Source organism: Barbus barbus (assembly GCF_936440315.1).
Source record: "Barbus barbus genome assembly, chromosome: 27".
NCBI classification, from domain to species: domain Eukaryota; kingdom Metazoa; phylum Chordata; class Actinopteri; order Cypriniformes; family Cyprinidae; genus Barbus; species Barbus barbus.
The window spans coordinates 25,724,263-25,743,886 of record NC_136755.1 but is presented as its reverse complement, the minus strand read 5'-3'; the positions used below and the strand labels follow the sequence as shown (position 1 = coordinate 25,743,886).

The following is a 19,624-nucleotide window of genomic DNA, read 5'->3' as shown; positions in this document are numbered from 1 at the left end:
AGATGAAAAACCTAATCGAAAAAAAATTAGATATGTAATAATTTTAAGCTGTAGCGCTGAAATTATTAACTGGAAATATTTAAAAGCTAAAACTAAAAAGAAAGAAATTAAACCAAAATATTAATAAACATAACTAATCCAAAATGCATAGAATTACTAAATGAAAAACTGAAAATATATAATAAATGCTAAATCAAAATATGAATATGTTTTATAAATAATACTAAAATAACACTGACCTGCTGTTATATGCTTCTCAAATCTGGTATTTATTGGTTTGATTATTTTGCCAGTCAGCACATGAGGTTTTCCATGAAATGAGAGCAAGAGGCTTAGGATTATTGGTTTTCATAATAATATGAAGCAACTGTGTTATGTAATCACTCTTTTTTACATCAAACCTGCTTCATTTTCACTATAACTGTTTAAAATCAGTACTGTTGAAAACATTCACAGAGGTAAAGCACATTTGTGTTTTGGGGCTATAGGACGAGTGGCTTTATTTAGAGGTCTGTGATGGCCTCAGGTTACGTGGCTCAGACTCATGACTAAACTGTGATGTTATTCATTCCAGAGAGAGGCTGAAATGTGTTAGTCGCTCTCTGGGCCACAAAAAGATGCTTCACTTCTGAATACGAAAAACTGCGTTTAGACCTGAATTGATGGATTCAGCATTTCACCAGAAGTTTCTGGGGTAAGTTACAACAAAGCAATAAATTACACTATTTTCTTCTAAAACAAATACCTGGAGAACCTCATATGACTGAGAGAGCTTGAACAAAGGCACGTTTTTTTAAATATATATTCATCTTCTTCAGAAATCTCACCTTTAGTCTCTTGGAGAGGCAGATGTGCTTTTGAAAAGTCAGGCCTTTTTTCTCCATCTAGTTTTGTATTTTGAGGATGGGTGCCACCTTCAAGAAGTTCTGTATGCGTTTCTGCTGCTGCTGCTGCTGTGAGGAAGATGAGGAGGAGGATGAAAAGAGACCTTTACTTAGGTATTACTTAGTCTTAAGTGATGTGGAGTTGGTTTGTTTTTAAACCATGTCTGACTATTGATGGTTTGTGTTTCTGCTTTCTTATTTTTTTTTTTTTACTGGAAATCTTAGCAGATTACTTTGGTTCAAACTGAGCTACAAGTAGGCTGTACTGTATAAACTTACATAGGCTAACTACTAACTTTCAGCAGCTAACTCTTCAACTCTATTAGCCTACAACGTGGAAATATTAGTATTTCATAAATATTTAATAACTCAGTCCAACGTACTTCTGCTTTTCCTTTGGTCCGACCAATATTTTCGCTGCCTGACAGAAAAAATTAAAATAAAACATAGGCTAAGTCATTTCTTTAAAAAAATAAATAAATAAATGAAACGGTCTATTTTTTTTACAGTCTATGGTGTCACCGCTAATTACAAAGTAATACCAAACACACTAATTCAGATATTTACACTGTTTTCGTGGCGGTTTCGAGGCTCGACGTCCTTATAAGGTGACGGTATTTTTATATTTTGTTTGTGTTTGTGTTTGTGTCAGTCACGACACGTTGGAATATTTCGACCGCGAGGCGAAAAAGAGGCGTGACCAAGAGACCAACCTGTGGAATGAACCTGGAGACTCCTCCCACTCCGAGAGAGACGACGACCGCACGCTCTACAACCTGCTGCAGTGCAGAGCCCAAACACAGCGAGGCTCCCAGGTGCGACCTGCACACAACATCTGCCTTTAAACACACATGTCTAATGTCTTATGTGTTTCTTTAAATGGGTAGATAGATAGATAGATAGATTGATTGATAGATAGATAGATAGATAGATAGATAGATAGATAGATAGATAGATAGATAGATAGATAGATAGATAGATAGATAGATAGATAGATAGATAGATAGATTGATTGATTGATAGATAGATAGATAGATAGATAGATAGATAGATAGATAGATAGATAGATAGATAGCAATCTGAAATATAAACCTCGATCCTGTTATTTGTCACATTTGTCTTATTACAGAAACATAAAGGTCAAGTCACCCCAAAAAAATGGCGAAAGCCCACAATGAGCCTAATATTAATAATACTTACTATTATTATCTTCATTTTTAATTAATTACAGATGGGTTCAAATGCAACTAAATAAGGAAAGAATAAATATATGATTAATCGTGACTAATCGCATCCAAAAAAAGTTTTTGTTTACATAATATTTGTATGTGTGTTGTGTAGCCTATATTTATTATGCATATATAAAAACACACACATGCATGTATATATTTCAGGGAAAAAAAAAAAGTATTAAATATATTTATTTATAATATAAATTATATTAATATAAATATAGACATATTTTTAAAATACATACTGTGTGTGTTTGTATTTATGAACACATGTATGTATATATAAACAGAAAAAATATAAACATAAGAAAGGTTGCATTAAAAAAACTTGAATCATCATATTTCTGTCATTTTCCAATATTAAAACCCATCCCAGTTAAGTATGACTAAAGTAAGGTATTTGCAGGTATGAGTTTGTGAGTTTTGATGGTTCAGTTGAGTCCTGTCGTGTCTTCTGTCCTGCAGGGCTACCGGCGTTTGAGCATCGACATCGAGGCCATGAGAGACATGAGGAGAGAGGTGCGAGATAAATGGAAGATGATCCTGGAGAATCTGGGTGAGAGATTATGTGTCAGAGTTGATGTTCCAGTGATCCAGGGACAGTCTGTCATTGAGATGCTGGGTTTCTTCTCTCAGGGTTCATGGCTGAAGCTGAATCTCTGCTGACTGTGTCTGCCACCGCATCATATGACCGCATGAGAAACGCACCGGTCGCCCGCAGCCTGCTACAGACCCTCCACACCGAGACGTCCATATTCAACAGAAAAGAGTCTCCACCCGAGAGATACCTCTTCATTCTGGTGAGCATACTACAAGTATGAACAATCAATAACAGTCTAGAGCTGAAGGAAATATTATTACTACAAATGTGTACTGCTCCATCAATGCAGTTCATTTCTATTTAAAGCGAGGTGGTTTGGGCATAAATGAAGATGTAGTTTTGATATCGTAAAATATTTCATTTAATATAATTTATTTATTAATATGAAATATAAATCAAATACCATATTAAATGTGAATGTTTAATATTTAAAAAACTACCAATGCCCAACTTTCAGAAAACACAAAAAAGTAAAAAATTACCTTTGCCAAGTAAATAAGCATCTTTCGATGGATGCTGGCATTTAAAATGATATATATATATATATGCACTATATTCAAATGTGTTCTTGAAATAAATGTTAACTGGAATACAATAAAATTTTAAAATGTACTTGAATCGATATCACTAAAACCGAAATGCAAATAAAAACTAGACATTTAAAAAAAACGAATAAAAATGACAAAACATAACACAATTAGAAGAAGTTTAACTACAGTTAAACTCAAAGTGGTATATATAAAAAATAAGTCTCAGTGATTCTAACATAACACTGGTGTGCACATTTAATATAATGATGAATTAAACATTTAAACAATTAGGTCGGCAGTGAGAAGATTTAATAAAAGGTGTATATATGTAAGGAATAATTGACGACGGGCCGTTGAATTATTAGAAAAATAATGCATAAAAAGGTGTGCATTATTTTTCTAATAATTCAACGGTCCGGAGTCAATTATTCCGCTTATACTACGGTTGCCACACCTCAAGACATCGATCAGATGATATATTTCAAGGGATTCGTCCGGTTTTTCTACTTAAATCGCTATTGTGAGTAGGATTATTTCTTCCGCATCTCATCCAACGACTCTTTTGCTAGTTCCAAAACGTCATTTTAAAGCTGGCAATGGAGGCTTGAGCCGTTGATAGCAGACTAATGCAGTTAATAATGAAGTTATTAGAAAGAGAGCGAGAGAGACAGAGACACAGAGAAAGAGAAACAGAGAGAGAGAGAGAGAGCTTGTATGAATTAGGCTACCTCTGTGTGTCCCTCAACAGTGTTCTGAAGCACCGTCTCTAAACTGTAAGTCTGCTTTAAGATGCAGCGCTGTTATTACCTCGCTAGTGAGAAATGTCATGTGTAGCCTTTAAGTTGCTACACTAGGCTAACTGATAAAATCGTCAGGGCAGCGCTGACAACGATGCGAAGTGATATGGAACTGTAACGCGGTCAAGAAAGCTGCCTGGAACTACGTTCGCCGTGCGTTTCCCTGAAAATAATTGCACACCTCAGAACGTTCGTCAGCCAATCAGATTCAAGCATTCAACGGCCCCGTAGTATAAATATATATATATGATCTCATCTAAAAGATCATGCTTGAGATAGACTTCTTCCTCAATTTGACCTCTAATATTTATGTCTGGCTCAGGACCGGCTAATTTATCTGGATGCTGCAGAGGATTTTGTTGCCAAGGCTCGTCGCTTCTACCCTCCTAAAGATGATGATGATGATGAAGAGGAAAACACCAGTCTAATAAATCTTCCTCTGCTGCTGTCCCGCATGAATCAGAACATCTCTGGAGGAGAGGATGATGAGGGCGAGACCACCGGTCCCGAGGAGTGACTCTGAGATTGGATTGTGTTGATGTTTTCAGAATCAGTTTGAGGGGTTTTGGACTGATGTCAGCTCGGGTCAAGGTGGATCGGGATGGTGAAGATTAAATGGCACAGATTTAAACCATTTACTAGTCAAATGCTTTTTTGAAGAAGAGGAGACTATTTTCAGATTCATTAAAATAGCTGCAGATTTCACATTTTATGTTACTATGAATTACAAGATCAGGAGGAGATTCAGGATTACGGAGACATGCTTATATTGCAAGTGTAAGATGGTGAAGTGAATATGAATAGAAATAATCTTTTGAAATTTGTTCTTTACATTAAACGTGGATGCATGATCTAACTGCTGAAACTAGTAATTTGATCAAATCCTTTGTTATCAGCTCTCATATGCAATTTGTAATTTCTTCGTCAGAACAGATTTGGAGAAATTTAGCATTACATCACTTGCTCCCTAATGGATACTCAGTAGTGAATGGGTGCCGTCAGAATGGGTCCAAACAGCTGATAAAAACATCACAATCCACACCACTCCAGTCCATCAATTAACAGCTTGTGAAGTGAAAAGATGTTGGATTTGTTTCTTACAAACACACATTAAATTATTTTAACTTTAAATTGTCACTTTCAGCTAAAATATGACGACTCTATCCATAATATCGAATCAGGAGCGAAACATGCACAGATCAAACACGGTTGTTTTTTTTAATCAGCTGTTTGGACTCATTCTGACGGCACCCATTCACTTCTGAGGATTGGTGAGCAAGTGATGTAATGCTACATTCCTCCAAATCTGTTCTGATGAAGAAACAAACTCATCTACAATAATACTACAACATGAATAAAAGGAACAGAAACCTTTTTATTGAACATTTTTATTGAGGTCCCAAAAACCATCATCAACAATATTATGTAAACAATATTAATTAGGAAAATAATATAAAACAACAGCTCAAATATCCACAGCCCCCTGGTTTGAGCGGACAGTACGAGGGTGTGGATTCAAGCTAAGACGAGATATCGTGTGCAATCAGGAATGTAGACATGGTGTGCGGCGCTGCAGGCTACTGCTGGACCTGGCAACGTGAACAGACAAAACCAGTTATTAACAGAGCAAAGAAAAACTGCAGCATGATGCTTTACTCAATATTCAGTCTTTTGATGACTAAAATACAGAAAGTGCCTAAAACACTGACAATGTCAGTCATTTTTACCATTTTATTTCTGTACTTGTTACGGTCTATAATTTATGTATGGCTAGATGTGACATTGAGCTCAATTTAGTTATTACAACCTTTGTGTTAAGCGGGAAAAAAGACTATATCCTGTGGTTTCTCGGTCAATAAAATGCACGACCTCAGGTTTTACTTCAAAAACACACCCTAATTCAGAGCATGTCAAGTTAGTTTTTCCACAATTTAGAAATTGAATGATTTCTCTGAAAACATTACTGGTGACTCTTTTACAGACTTAATATGTAACAGATCTACAACTAACCGAAAAGGGCAATAATCTTGTATAGTTGTCAACTTTAAAAAAAATAAATGTTAGTGTTTTTCATTACTGTTGTAGCTTTATTTTCACTTAGTCTTTCCTCATGTAGTTGTGTTTATACCATTTGCAATCTTTAAAAATAAAATTCTATAAATATATGTAAATTATACATTAAATATTACTTATATATTTTTCTAACTTCAATACATTTATAAAAAAAACCTTTTGAAAAAAAAAAAAAAAAATTAGTTGGATTTAAAAATTCCAGTTGTCGGGAAGAATAATTGAAAATAAATATTTATATATTCATATACTAAAATTATACGAATATATACATTTAATAAAATACACAATATATACATTTAATAAAATACAATATGTTTTAATCTAATACTTTCTAAAACTGTTATAAAATACTTTTGCTCGTGTAAATGCACAATTCAAAACATACATTCATTTTTAAAATGGAATATATTTTAGTTGCATTTAAAAATCCTAATTGCTGTCTGCCATCTTAAAAGAAAGGAATATTAAAAACAACACAAATAAATAAATACCAAAATGTTAATTTTATATTAAATTAAAGGTAAACGTTTTTACTTGTATGTAGTTTTTTTCTTTAATATATTTTTATATATACACCTTACAGATTACATCAATCTGTACCCATCTCCATCCATCCAACTCTACATATACACACACACACCTTAAAAGACAACATATAAATCTAATGCATAATTCCGCTTGCAAACAGGCACAATTTTCAAAATACAACTATAGACTATAAAAATCTGATATAGTCCAATCCTAATTCCCAGCAGTACGGGTAAGTGATTGTGTACCTGCTGAGACTGTGTGTCTGGTCCTCTGCTGGCCAAACGGCTGAGAATGTTTCTTTCAGACATCTGCAGCCTCACGGCGACAGGAGGTATCCTGGCGATGGTGGCTGGGAGACGAGTGACATCTGCTTTCATGTCACTGAGCAACTCTTCTAGCTGTTTCAGTACTGCCAGAAACACATACAACAAACCAGTGAGTGTCAGCTTCTATAACGAGTCAGAAGTTCAAAATTAAAACGAGGTCAGATGATGCACCTTTATGTAGGACGGCGTTGGCAGGTTTGTTTCCAGACATGGATTCCTTGCTCAGATGCTGGTGGGACTCAGCCAGACACTCCACTTCACTGAAGCGTGTGTTGAGAGCCATGGAGGGGTGAGAAGGGTCTTCAGTCATGTTCAGATACGCAGCTCTGCGCAGCTGTTCTTCAATCACCAGAGCCTGCTCAAGCAGCTACAGGGGACAAATAAAAACCGTCTTACTAACTCCAATATCTTCACTTACATACAAGAAAGATTAAATTCTTTTCATAATACCTTGAATCTCCTGGCCAGGAACTTGTTCTTGATCTCCAGGAAGTTTCCTCTGTTGATCTCTCCCTTGAAGGGTTCGTTAAGAATGGCGAATCTGATGTCATTCTGAATATCTTGCCAACGAGCATAACCGTGTCTGAGACAGTGAGTTGAGGAAAATCTCATGCTCTGCTTGTCATTGAACGCATCTGAAAGACACTCTCACATCTGTACATGCACGCTGAAAGCTGGCTTTTTTAAGGATACTGTATGATGCCAGCGAGTAGCCAGTAGTCGTGGCGACGATGCCAGATCTCATTGGTCTTCTTGGTGACTGTAGCGGCTCGTTCCTCATTCTGCCACAGGGAGTGTAATTCTGTGACCAAAAAAAAAAAAAAAAAGATTTAGTACAAATGCTCAAACGTATGGCATGTTGGCAAGTAATTATGTTATGACTGATATAATTTTTTAGAATTTAATAATATTTCAAAGTAAAAAAAAAATTGTTCAATTAAATTATGAATATTAATAGTGAATCATAAATGAAGAGTTAAAATAGTTACAATATTTAAAACGGTTACAATAAATACATAAAATCTAATTAATAATACATTAATAGTTACTAGGTAATATATTAATTAATGGCTAATACAACAATAACTAATGTAAATAGTTAAAATAGATTTAAAAAAAAATTAATACATAAGAGTTAAAGTAGTTCAAATACAATTAAAAGTTAAAATAGTTAAAAAAAAATAAACCGATTAAATGAAATTTAAATATTTCAAATAAATTTATATAACTTTTTAAACAAAATGCAGCTCAAAGTGCTTTTCACAGTAGAATAATCAAGGTTCCAGGTTTTTGGGTAATAATGTCTAAAATATCTTTACCTAATCACTTCTGTTTTAAATCTAGTACAAAACCTGAGAAGAATTTCTAAAATAGAACATCTGAACAGGAGATCTTACCGGTAAATCCTCCATCTGCGATGTTGAACATGAACCGTGTTTTGGCTTTCTTCCTCTCTTCAGTTGCTGCTCCTGCTGCGCTGTCTTTGGCACTCTCTCCGTTCTGCAGTTTCCCCGCTTCCTCCGTCTTACCAGATTCCTTCTCGTCCTTCTGACCTGGAGCCAGTTGAATCACAAAGTTAGTAAAGTGTGTAGGTGAGATACACATCTACATTATCATTCCAAATCCAGTCAGATGGCACAGACCTTTCTTCTCATCTGTAACAGGGGTAGTGTCCATCTTTTCAGGTTCATCGTCCTTCTTTTCTCCTGAAAAAAAAAAAAAGCATATGAACAAATTAGCTACTGTATGTTCAGAAAAAGTATATTTTTGATCCCATTCAACCCTTGAGAACCCATATTAATCAAGGTCAAATGGGTTGGAAATGCCATTTTTGTTCACCTTTGGCGTCTGAAGTTTCCTTCTCAGCCTCAGATCCTTTGGGCTTGCTGTCGTTGGTCTTCTCATCAGCATCTCCAGACTTCCCTTTCTCTTCCTCTTTCTCAACTTGCTTCCCATCAGCTTTGTCTCCCTCTGAAGAGGATTCAGGCGTTTTGTCCTTCTCTTTGTCTTTGCTTTTGTCTTCAGAAGCAGAAGAAGCTTCGTCATCTTCATCAGGAATGGCAATGACCTTTTGATAAGAAATAGAATTAGCTTATTAACAATCAAAATCATGGTGCTTACATAACAGGTACATAATGGCTTTCTTTGTCATGCAAATCTCTTTCAATTCTTCTGGTCAATCCGTCGAGGTCAGACGAGAGTAAAAACATGAACACAAAGGAGAGTCTGCTTTATAGTAGAAATCAAAGTTTTAATTCCAATTGAAACAGACAGTTTTTTATATTTAATACTGCTTGTTAACATAAATAAAGTTGATGTGATTTGACTGGAGTGCCGAATTGCAAGCTGCTGCAATCGCCTTCAACGCTATGATCACATGCTTTCTTAACTGCCGTTTTCTCACCACTGTCATATTTGTTGTGTATAGGGCTGGGTATCGAGTTCAATACTTTTTAGGCACCGACCGAAAATCATGCTGTGTGAATGAGTTCTGACTGAAAAATACATCGGCGATGACCGGGCAGCGGGAAGTTTGGGGAGGACTTTTTTTTTTTTTTACAAAGCGATTAGCCATTTACAAACAACAGTACTGTACATTTTTGTATTAGAATATACAGAACAGGTAATGGAGGAGCAGCTAGGGTTTCTCCTGTAAATAATATTCTTCTATAAAGGACAAAAGATTTATTGCATCATTTTGAGGGCTTTTATAGGCTATAAGAAAAACTCATTATAAAATGCACAAAACATTGGTTTCACTTTCAAGTAGGCTACTTAGATGCGTGTATATAAAAAAATTTCCCAGCAGAAGTATGTTTGTAAACAAGTCAACTTTGTTAATTATTGTGTGTTCGGGGAGGACTTAACAGACCATAATATCAGCCTGATCTTGCGTTATTACCTTATCACTTCTCACGTGTGTTTGGCTGTAGTTTGTGGACCAGACAGAGTTGTCGGCGATTCTTCCTATTATAAAGTCATGCAGCTTGTAATCTCCTGTCGCCAATCCATCATGCAATGTGAACACAGCAGCGACTGAATGCTACCCCAGATTAGGTGTCGGACCGATTATCGGCCTGGCCGATATTAAGCATTTTTATGATTATTGGTATCGGTCATCTTCAAAACCGGTGTGCCGATAAAATTATTTAATTTTGAAATGCGCTATTTCGCTCTGATGCAGCCTGTCGGAACCATAGACTGTGAAAAAAGATGGACGACGCACCTCTGCTTCCTTCCACTATAGAAAAGTGAAGTGAATACATCTCAGTATGGCCGCTGTTATCTTGCGTAAATGACGTCATTTGGAGCCCGAGTCTGCGCAGTAGAGATTAGTTTGGAGCCAGAGTCTGCACAGCCACCAGGGGGCGATCAAAGAGCTCGCAGCTTCACTTAAGGACGAGTGAGACACACCCGGTCGGAACTCACCACTCTGTGGCCTAGAGCAGTCTCCGCCCACCACCCATCTGATTTGTTGGGAGTCATGAGTCCGACCAATCAACGTGGAAGACTAAAGGCACTCTCACACCGAAAGCGCTTGCTAACTGGTGCTGCTTCATCACACATTAGTTGTCTCTCAAAGGCAGCAGCAGACATTGCTCAAGTTGCAATAAATCCCAATCCACTAAACTGAAGTTGCAAAACACCTCAATATTATTTATTTATGGTTTCCGCGATGGGGAAAACATGGACGGAATCGTAGAATCCAGTCATATAAATGGAATTTACTATCTAACGTGGAGTCATGGAATTTGTCAAAGTTTGGATAAATTTATCAAAAGTAGGTCAGTACACTTAAATCGACTCGCGATATGGACCATATATGTAAACATTAAGTCGTAAAAAGACCATTTAAATATGAATTCTGCATGTCTCTGTATGTGTGAATGGCACAGACGCGCGGTTTTGATTACCACACACACACACTGAAGTGTGCGACGCTCACAGTGTTTTCAGCGTCTGCCGTCTCACTAAATGAGAACATAAATACATTAAAAACATGCCCAGAACTGCTCTGAGAGTTACTTCATGAGCATTTGACCGTTTCATTTGAGTAAAACGATCGTCATATCATACATAAACTACAGAAACTTAAGAGGTCCTCATGGCAACCCGTACTAATACTACTACAGCCATTACAACTTTTGTTTAAAAGAATAAAATCACACAATACGCCCTTTCGTTCATGTTTTAATTTTAATAGAAAACCCATTTGTTTGCCAAAAAATTTAAGTTTAAAAAGATAAATTAAATTAATGCTTTATGCCTTCATTTGCACTGCACTGTAAATGAAAACTAATGGAAATTACTGTCACATAGGCCAAGATTAAGATACTGTCACATAGGCCAAGATTAGGATGACAGAAATTGTGACATTTCAATAGGCTATTGAACCAATTGTGCCTATAACAGGCTATTAGTGTTATGGTTTCATTAAAATAGTTGCGGTCTTCTTCGCAAATTCTACAATGGAGCTATGAAGACAATTATTTACACTTATTATATACATTGTGCTTTTTAAGTTAATCAGTTGATGTGCATTAGATGAGGAATTGAAAAGTCACCTCTTGTAGGTTATGATTTAGTCATCAGAAAATAATTAAGAATTATGAGGTTATGCTATTACATACATTTCTAACATGTAAATTATTGAAGCCAAATACTTACATTTCCCCAAGCTGTTTAGCTGTAGTACAGTATTCATAGGCTTAATCATGAAGCATACAGTGGGCCCACTTTTAACTCTCTCTTTATATTCCCCGTATTGTAGATGGATGCATGGAGGAAGACAACCAACACTAGAGAAGGCAGTTTTTGTCAGAGCCCTTGTTATTCTTAATTTTGACATTAATTGTCATTTTTACACCAGACATATGTATCGGTTCAAAATATTGGTTATCGGTCTACTGTAATAATCGTATCGGCCCTGGAAAACACATATCGGTCGACCCCTACCCCAGATAGTCATGCAGTGTGAAAATAACGGTGATCCGATGTCTTTGAAAATCGTGCAGTGTGAACTCTGCATAAGGGGTTAATCTCGTCAACGTCAGTGAGCCAATAAGCCTGCAGCACTAGGTGTGTTCGACTAGAAGCGGTGCCACACAGATCATGTTTGACATCCGCGAGAGCGATTCGAAAGCGTATACAGAGCAGTCCGCTCTCTATGTCTCGCAGTACAGCTGTTTTGGCCAAGTCGTGTTGCTGAAATGTGTTATGTCCTCTGAGTCAGAACAGCGATTGCGGAAGAGAAAGCATATAATGTTATACATACCGGCAGACAGTGCTGGAAGGTGCTAATGCTCATCAGTAAATTAGTGGAAAATTAATAGAAATTATGATTCTGTCTGAGCTATGTGTTTTAAAATGAACATACACTAGTGTAAACATAGCCTAGTGTAAACATGTGTAAACTGAAAACTATTTGAGCTTTATTAAAATTATTTTCACTGATTTATTGAGTTGGATATATTTTGTTCCTTTGTGCAGTGGCTCAGGAGTCTTTGAGACCGTATAAACGTTAAGAAGCTGAAAAAATAATAATAAAGTTGTTGTTGTTTGTTTTTTTGAGACAATGTAGTCTTGTTAAAATTGATTTAATAAAATTGGTATAGAAAAAAGTACCGTTCAGGAACCGGTATCGAAGTCAAGGTATCGGTATCAGTATCGATATCGATATCAAAAATTTTGGAACGATACCAAGCCTTAGTTGTGTGTTTATTTCATTGGTGAGAGGAAAGCGTGCAGCATATTTATATTCATCTATACACCATACAGCAGTGTAAGCGGAGTCAGGTTGTTCGCTAACAGTAATCGCTGCTTTTTATTTTAATCCCAAAGCGAAGAACAAAACTCACTTCACCATGAGTGTATCAGGCTTTAAACATAGATCCAGACAGTTTGTTTGTACTCACTTCAGTGTCTTTATTCTCACTTGCGTCCTTCTCACCGTCTCCATTTTTCACCTTTTCTTTATCACCATCTTTTCCACTATCTTCTGCTTTGGAAACACCATCTGTAGAACAAATGGACAAAGGTTTAATAACCTGTCAAAGGGTGTATTCACACCTGTCTTGTGTGGTTTGATTGAATCGAACTCAAGTTCGCTTTCCCCTTTGGTGCGGATCTTTTGGGCAGGTGTGAATACAGCAAATCGCACTCCGGTGGGGACCAAACAACCGTACCGAGACCCAGCTGAAGAGGTAGTCTCGGTCCGGTTCCAAACAAACTCTGGTACGGTTGAATGGATGAACCAATTAATGGATGACCTTGGCACACATGTGGGTTTTGTTTACAATTTCTGGTTCACTTGTTAAAAGAGCAGTGTGAAAGCAAACCGCACCAAAAAAAAAAAAAAAAAAAAAAATTCTCAACATTGTATTTGGTACGGACCAAAGCAAGTGAACTAGCGGACTTTCCTGGTGTGAATACATCCTTATATTAGCAGCAATCAACTTACAATCTGAGAGGTTGTGGCATATGCGGTACCTGGAGCAGGTGTGTTGGGCTGAGTGTCCGCTGGAGTGCCAGTAGAGGGCGTTTTGCTGGGGGAATCAGGCTGACTGCCAATGGTGGACGCTGTTTTATTCTCGTTCAGCTCCATCATCCAGGGCATTGACCACTGACCGTTCACATGCTCAAACTCTTGTACCTGAAAAAGGAAGTTATCCAAACACAAAATAAGACATCTACACAAAATGGATTTTGCTATTCATGCATCTTGCAAATTTTATATGATCTGTTTGTAAACTCCTTGGCTTTTGTACAATACATCACACATTTACCTTCTTTCTGATCAACGACATCACACCAATACGAGTAAGGACGTGTTGCCGTGACAGTCCCTCCCGGGGAACGCCATCGGCAAAACTTTCAGCACCATCTGCACCAGGCTCACACAAGTGCCGCATAAAGAGTGAGACGTATGCCCTGAGAGAAAGTAGACATGGACAATACCATTAGAAACAGTTCATAGGGCTGTGACGGTGGCAGATTTTTACCACCGTGGTGGTAATGCAGTGTTTCCGCTACATTCATTCTGCAGTGGCGGCCCGCCACACCAAAAACCATCCCCGCCACGGCTGCAGCTTTTCAGTGACGTCAGGAGACGTTAGTCACACACTAATTATTAAAAGGTGAGTATAATATAGCGCAAACTTAAGTGTAATCATAGTAGTGGTGTACGTTATGTGTAACGATTCGATTCAACCTCCAACATTACACAGTAGTTGTGAAACTGATCGCAGTTGATCCGTGGTCTGTACGGACAAGACCTCAAGGTTCGGTTTGCATGTGATTAACAGACTAATTGCAAAAATGAACCATCATAGAGTGAACGTTTATCATTTGTATGCGTTTTATCCTGCCAATTTACACATTTGAGTGATTTTAAGCCATTCCAGTGCAAGACGAGGCGAATAGAACTCATTTCACTGTCCGTGCGCTGATTTCTGTGGCCACGGCGCCCGCGCACAGATTTATAAGCGCGCGCGCGAACACCGAGTTCATTCTTCATTCGCATTTCCTTGTGTTTGAACAGACGAATACATACAGAATTATGTGAAAATGGACGTCTCAACAATCATTCTCGATAACGCAGTCACTCATCTTCAGTGAACGAAAACAAGTTAGAAAGAAATAGCATGTGTATCATTATATTGGATCCGTGCATTCGGTCTTAAAGGGACAGCTGCCTATAAACACATGCTGTTATATATGACAGAAGAAAAGGGGCATGGTCCACAGGAAAATCATTGTGACAACCCCCCCCCCCGGTGGAAATACAGCCTGCCGCCACAGCTGGAAAAAACCCCAGAGGAAACACTGGTGGTAATGGACCAAATAAGTCACCTCACGATCTGATCCTGGGAGTCACGATCCGATTCCAGAATGATTCTTGATCTACTTTTTCCCCCTTATTAATTAATTAGTTTACCAACTTTTTAAAAAATTTTAAAATCCTTACATTTACACATCCTTAAATAAGTAATTAAGTACTTTTTAAAATTACAAATAAAAAAAATAATAATTAAAACAGTTGTACGTTAAGAATTGTAAACTAATATAACTTCTTCTTTCTTCTTCTTCTTTACTTTATTTATTAAGCACTTTTACACAATTTGTCATTGAACAAAGTGCTGTACAAACACAAGCAATCATAGCAACATACATCATTAACACCACATAAAATAACAATAAAATAAAATAAACCCCTCAGTTTGATAAACCTACAAAAGCAACTACTATACCCCATGAAATGCTAGAGCTAAGAGGTATTCTTTAAGCTTATGTTTAAAAACAATGAATGTACGTTCCAATCTAATAGAAAGGGGTAGATCATTCCAGAGTTTTGGAGCTATCGCTACAAAAGCTCGATCTCCACTTCTCCGCTTTGTTCTTGGAGTCGTTAAAACCAGCTGGTCAGCTGACCTCAAGGACCGTTTTGGTTCGTATTTCTTAATAAGATTTACCAGGTACAATGGCGCCATACCATGCAATGATTTATGAACAAAAATTAAAATTTTAAAATTTATTCTGTAGTCAATTGGTAGCCAATTTAAAGAGCTCAATACTGGGGTAATGTGGTAACTTCAAAACATACAAGTAGCAAATAATAAAGAGGAGCATAGAAACAACAAACAAAGAGTGCTTTCAGTATTTAAGATTATCTGAACGTTTTCCAGTGAATTTTCTTCATCTTTACTGTTGTTTTTTTAGAAATATAAGTAGTAATGTGGTTTGTCCTGTCCGTTTAATCACTTAAGACATAACTGGCAGTGTTTACATTAATTTTTGCGTCATGAAACCATTTCGAGATGCAAGTACATTAAACCACTTACACGGAGTCGCACACAGCCGCATGCGTGAGCAGTCTACACAAAACGCGCGTCAGCATTTGAAATTGAAAGCAGCCTTCTGTTAGTGAGGTTCATATTTTAAATATATAAGTCTACTGCATTCCAAACCACATAAAGGACGACTTCGTAGAGCATTTGTAAGGAAAATACAGACAGGCGAGACCGCACACTTCAAGTGTAACATCAAACAAAGCAGCGCATCCTGTGCAATGAAGCTTGTGAATGTCATTATAATTCGCTTCAACCTTTCCGAACTTTATGGAAGATTATTTTACGGAAGGTTCCGAGTGGTGTATGTGTGTGAGGAACTGAAAGCAAGCAGAATACGGGTGTTTCTAAAGCAAACTCAGCGTCATCGCACATCTGGTTAAAAACTAAGCTCAGAATCGTTGGAGAGAGAATCGCGATGCATCGATTTTTTTCTCCCACCTCTAATATACATCTCATTTTGAAACAAAAAATAAATAAATGCAGGCGCGGCTCAAACATCTACATTTACATTTATTCATTTAGCTGACGCTTTTATCCAAAGCGACTTACAATTGCTATATATGTCAGAGGTCGCACGCCTCTGGAGCAACTAGGGGGTTAAGTGTCTTGCTCAGGGACACATTGGTGTCTCACAGTGGATTCGAACCCGGGTCTCTCACACCAAAGGCATGTGTCTTATCCACTGCGCCATCACCACCCCACCCCATCTAATAGCACACGTACGTGTTTTAGCACTTCCGTCAGTGAACACGGCAACACGCAGCCTGCAAAACACTAGGCTATCAAAGAAATAATACAGTGAAATAAGAAAGTAGCGTAACAACTTCAATCACATGCTGGAAAATCTGCGTTGGCCTGATAATAATTAGAACGTAAACACTAATGCTTAAGCCTACCTTGGCTTTTATATAATGTTAGATTTAAAATTATTTGACAGAAAAACAAACATGTTGATATTGTCTGGTTTAAGGGAGGACCTCACTGGTGTTACGATGTTTCCAGTCGCACTGTGACGCGGTTGTCATGGCGACCGTCACAGTCCTACCCGTTCATAGTTCCGAGACACCCAGAGTATGAATATTTAGCTAGGATTTTATGTATTTATTTTTCTAGCAGCCTTTTGCTTGTAGATAAACGTCTCCAAAAAACTAAAAATGAAGTTATTAAAAGGAGTTAATGTGATTAACCTAACCGCAACCTAAAAATACATATTATATTCCACTAAATGGAAATATATATTCATATAGACTACTGTTTAAAGATTGTTAAATGTTTTTGAAAGAAGTCTTATGCTTTATGCCATTTCTCCAGACTTCAGTTTGATAGTTGAATGCATCTTTGCTGAAGAACATTTAAAAAAACAAACAAAAAAAACACTTGTGAACCGTAGTGCAAATTTGTATGTTAAACATTTTAATTATGAAGAAACCCCAAAAGAGTTCAAACCTGTATCTATGACTTCTTGCAATTTTTGTAGGCAAAAAATAAATAAGTAAATAAATAAAAAACTCATGCTCACAGTTTTCCGTTAAATATTTTTAATCTGGTCACAACCTTAAAATACTTACAAAACACCCTCAAAGATGAAGCTAGGCCAAGAATTGGGGCTCGTTCATCCTAACTCAGCTGGATTTGATTGTTGATGATTTGGCGTGATCTTGGATTGTTTGGTTCTTCGGAGTTACTGTCATAGCAACAGGTCCGTAAGCTTAAACCTGCTCGGGGGCAGTCTCATTTCATGTAAATAGGAATAGACTGCATTTTTTTAAGCAGAATTAATACTTAAAATCTGTCCCAGCCACTGTTACTTTATTACAAGAGTACCCTACTGATCCAGGGACAATAATTTAAAATAATAATCATTTAAAAATAATGTAATAATGTTGTGTAGTCTATAATACTATAGACACAGCCAGTTTTACTCATTGAAAGATTTATTCATCATATAATAATTACTTTATAATTGTATTGGAGTCTTACACACATGCTATACAGTTACTCTGAGCCGTGCATTAATTTGAGTGGTGACAGATATTATGGGAGTGGCTTGATGGAGCGCACAAGATGCAGATAACTTGATCTTGACCCTTCAGAAACCTTAATGCGGTCACGTAACAAATCTGTTTCAAAGATCAAATTAAATCAATTGCTAATTACTACATTGAAATAAAAATGTAAAGCCTGTACAAATTTTAGAAATCGTGAATATAAATAATTGGTAATCATGCAAATACATTTTTTTTTTTTTTAACGTTATTTTAAATAAAGTTTTGTTCGCTTGGCCGTTTCCATGTGAAAGTCCAGAAATTTGTACATTTTTTCGTCAGGTGTCTTTTATATTTATATGATGTCATTACGGTGCTGTCTTGCCGCCAGCAAATCGCTGCATTGCTGATCGTGGTTGCGAGTATCAATACATCTGCCCTTTTAAACCAACCAATGAACACGCAATTATCTCAGATAACTCAATCCAGCCACACTAATCAACAACAACAAGTGCGTTCGAAGAACCGAATTTAGCCAGATCCTTATTAGCGTGATCTCGGATGTAATAAGTGACGTATGAAGAACAGGCTCCTGATGACATCTTGCACAGTTTGCAACTAAAAGAAATCATTCATAATTTTTTTTCCATATTTATATAATATTCGTAACCTAGTTGTAAACATCAACAAAAAACACTAAATGAGCTCAAACTTACTTGAACTCCTTCTCTGATTTGCCACGCAAGTCTCTGACCAGCCACTGGGTTGTGAAGGCGTCCTGAGGCGGCATCCCATAACGCATCACTGCGTTCAGGAAGGCCTTCCTCTGACGAGCGTTGAAACCCAACACCTGCCAAATCCGAACAGGGTTTTAACATGTCAAACTCAAAACACACGAGTTCAAGAAAACAAATCCCAGGTATCTTCACTCACCTCAATGTTGCCGCTCACTCTGGCCAGCAGGGGGGGCAGGGGTTTGTCTTTGTCGTTTCGGAGGCCTTTCCTGTTGGGTCGCCGTGAATTGGCTGCAAGTAAACAGTAGAAAAATTGGGCTCAGAAAAGGAGTTTAAACATTTAAAAAAAAAAAAAAAAAAAAAAAATATATATAAAATTTTTTTTTATCTCATTTAGTATTTTTTTTAATTGTCGTCATGCTGGTCTCACCTTCTGTTCGTTCATCAAAGTCCTCGTCTCCTTCCTCTGAAGCAACAGAGTAATCTGATTGGCCATCAGACTGATCATCCTGCCAGTCTGTAACGAAACAAGAAACATGATTAACATATAAACAGCCATTGAAAGTGCTTTTAAGTTTAAATCAACCCAGACAAAACGCTTCAAGTGTGGTTTATAGTCTAATAGTGTTAGCACATCTCTCACCTCTGTCCTCCTGAGAGCCGTCGTTGTAGTTGACCTGTTTGCGGATTCGCTTGCCCTTGCCCAGATTACGAGCCAAATCCTCCTGCTGCTGCTCATAATGGTGTCGGAGCAGTTTCTCCCAGTAATCTGGATCCACACTTTCCTCCTGCTTGATGATCTCCCTTTGAACTTCCTCTTCCTGAGGGAGGAGACAGGAAACAGTGAAAAAGTGCAAGAGATGGTAGAAATTACACTAAACCATCAAGCTTTTATTTTGGAAGAAAACAGCAGGAGACCTTAAAGTTTCTCTTGTGTTGTCAACACAAGGTTTATAAGTGCTTCTCATTACACATTTCTGAATATGGTTGGAACATATCGCATTCCCAAAAAGGACGTTATAAGCAACACTAAGCTATGATTTTGCTTCAATTGCGGATTAATCGTGCAATCCTCGTGCCAG

At 37.2% G+C, this 19,624-nt stretch overlaps 2 protein-coding genes across 2 annotated transcripts in view; one reads left to right on the top strand and one right to left on the bottom strand.

Annotated features, from left to right (window-relative positions):
- Positions 1 to 436: 436 nt before the first annotated feature.
- LOC306847346 (melanoregulin-like) lies at positions 437 to 5,418 on the top strand. The gene is made up of 6 exons (XM_079381252.1): positions 437 to 694; positions 889 to 998; positions 1,537 to 1,699; positions 2,582 to 2,672; positions 2,753 to 2,916; positions 4,367 to 5,418. Exons 2-6 carry the CDS (start codon positions 904 to 906, stop codon positions 4,559 to 4,561), a joined length of 708 nt encoding a protein of 235 aa, XP_079237378.1. The 5' UTR covers positions 437 to 694; positions 889 to 903; the 3' UTR covers positions 4,562 to 5,418.
- LOC306847340 (chromodomain-helicase-DNA-binding protein 4-like) overlaps positions 5,401 to 19,624 on the bottom strand; it is a 45,563-nt gene continuing 31,339 nt past the window's right edge. Inside the window, exons 27-41 of the mRNA XM_079381239.1 lie at positions 19,186 to 19,363; positions 18,973 to 19,059; positions 18,742 to 18,833; positions 18,525 to 18,658; positions 13,760 to 13,904; positions 13,464 to 13,626; positions 12,890 to 12,990; positions 8,814 to 9,042; positions 8,618 to 8,680; positions 8,372 to 8,527; positions 7,668 to 7,776; positions 7,425 to 7,557; positions 7,146 to 7,341; positions 6,894 to 7,057; positions 5,401 to 5,633 (exon numbers count right to left, since the gene is read on the bottom strand). Coding sequence (XP_079237365.1) covers positions 5,622 to 5,633; positions 6,894 to 7,057; positions 7,146 to 7,341; positions 7,425 to 7,557; positions 7,668 to 7,776; positions 8,372 to 8,527; positions 8,618 to 8,680; positions 8,814 to 9,042; positions 12,890 to 12,990; positions 13,464 to 13,626; positions 13,760 to 13,904; positions 18,525 to 18,658; positions 18,742 to 18,833; positions 18,973 to 19,059; positions 19,186 to 19,363 — 1,962 coding nt within the window. The 3' untranslated portion in view covers positions 5,401 to 5,621. The remainder of the gene's footprint in view (positions 5,634 to 6,893; positions 7,058 to 7,145; positions 7,342 to 7,424; positions 7,558 to 7,667; positions 7,777 to 8,371; positions 8,528 to 8,617; positions 8,681 to 8,813; positions 9,043 to 12,889; positions 12,991 to 13,463; positions 13,627 to 13,759; positions 13,905 to 18,524; positions 18,659 to 18,741; positions 18,834 to 18,972; positions 19,060 to 19,185; positions 19,364 to 19,624) is intronic.

Bases quoted from the DNA above. Each gene is read 5' to 3' on its own strand.
- LOC306847346 (XM_079381252.1), top strand. From the start codon at position 904: ATGGGTGCCACCTTCAAGAAGTTCTGTATGCGTTTCTGCTGCTGCTGC. The intron at 999-1,536 runs GTATTACTTAGT...TGTTTGTGTCAG, and splicing joins GAAAAGAGACCTTTACTTAG to TCACGACACGTTGGAATATT. The intron at 2,917-4,366 runs GTGAGCATACTA...TGTCTGGCTCAG, and splicing joins AGAGATACCTCTTCATTCTG to GACCGGCTAATTTATCTGGA.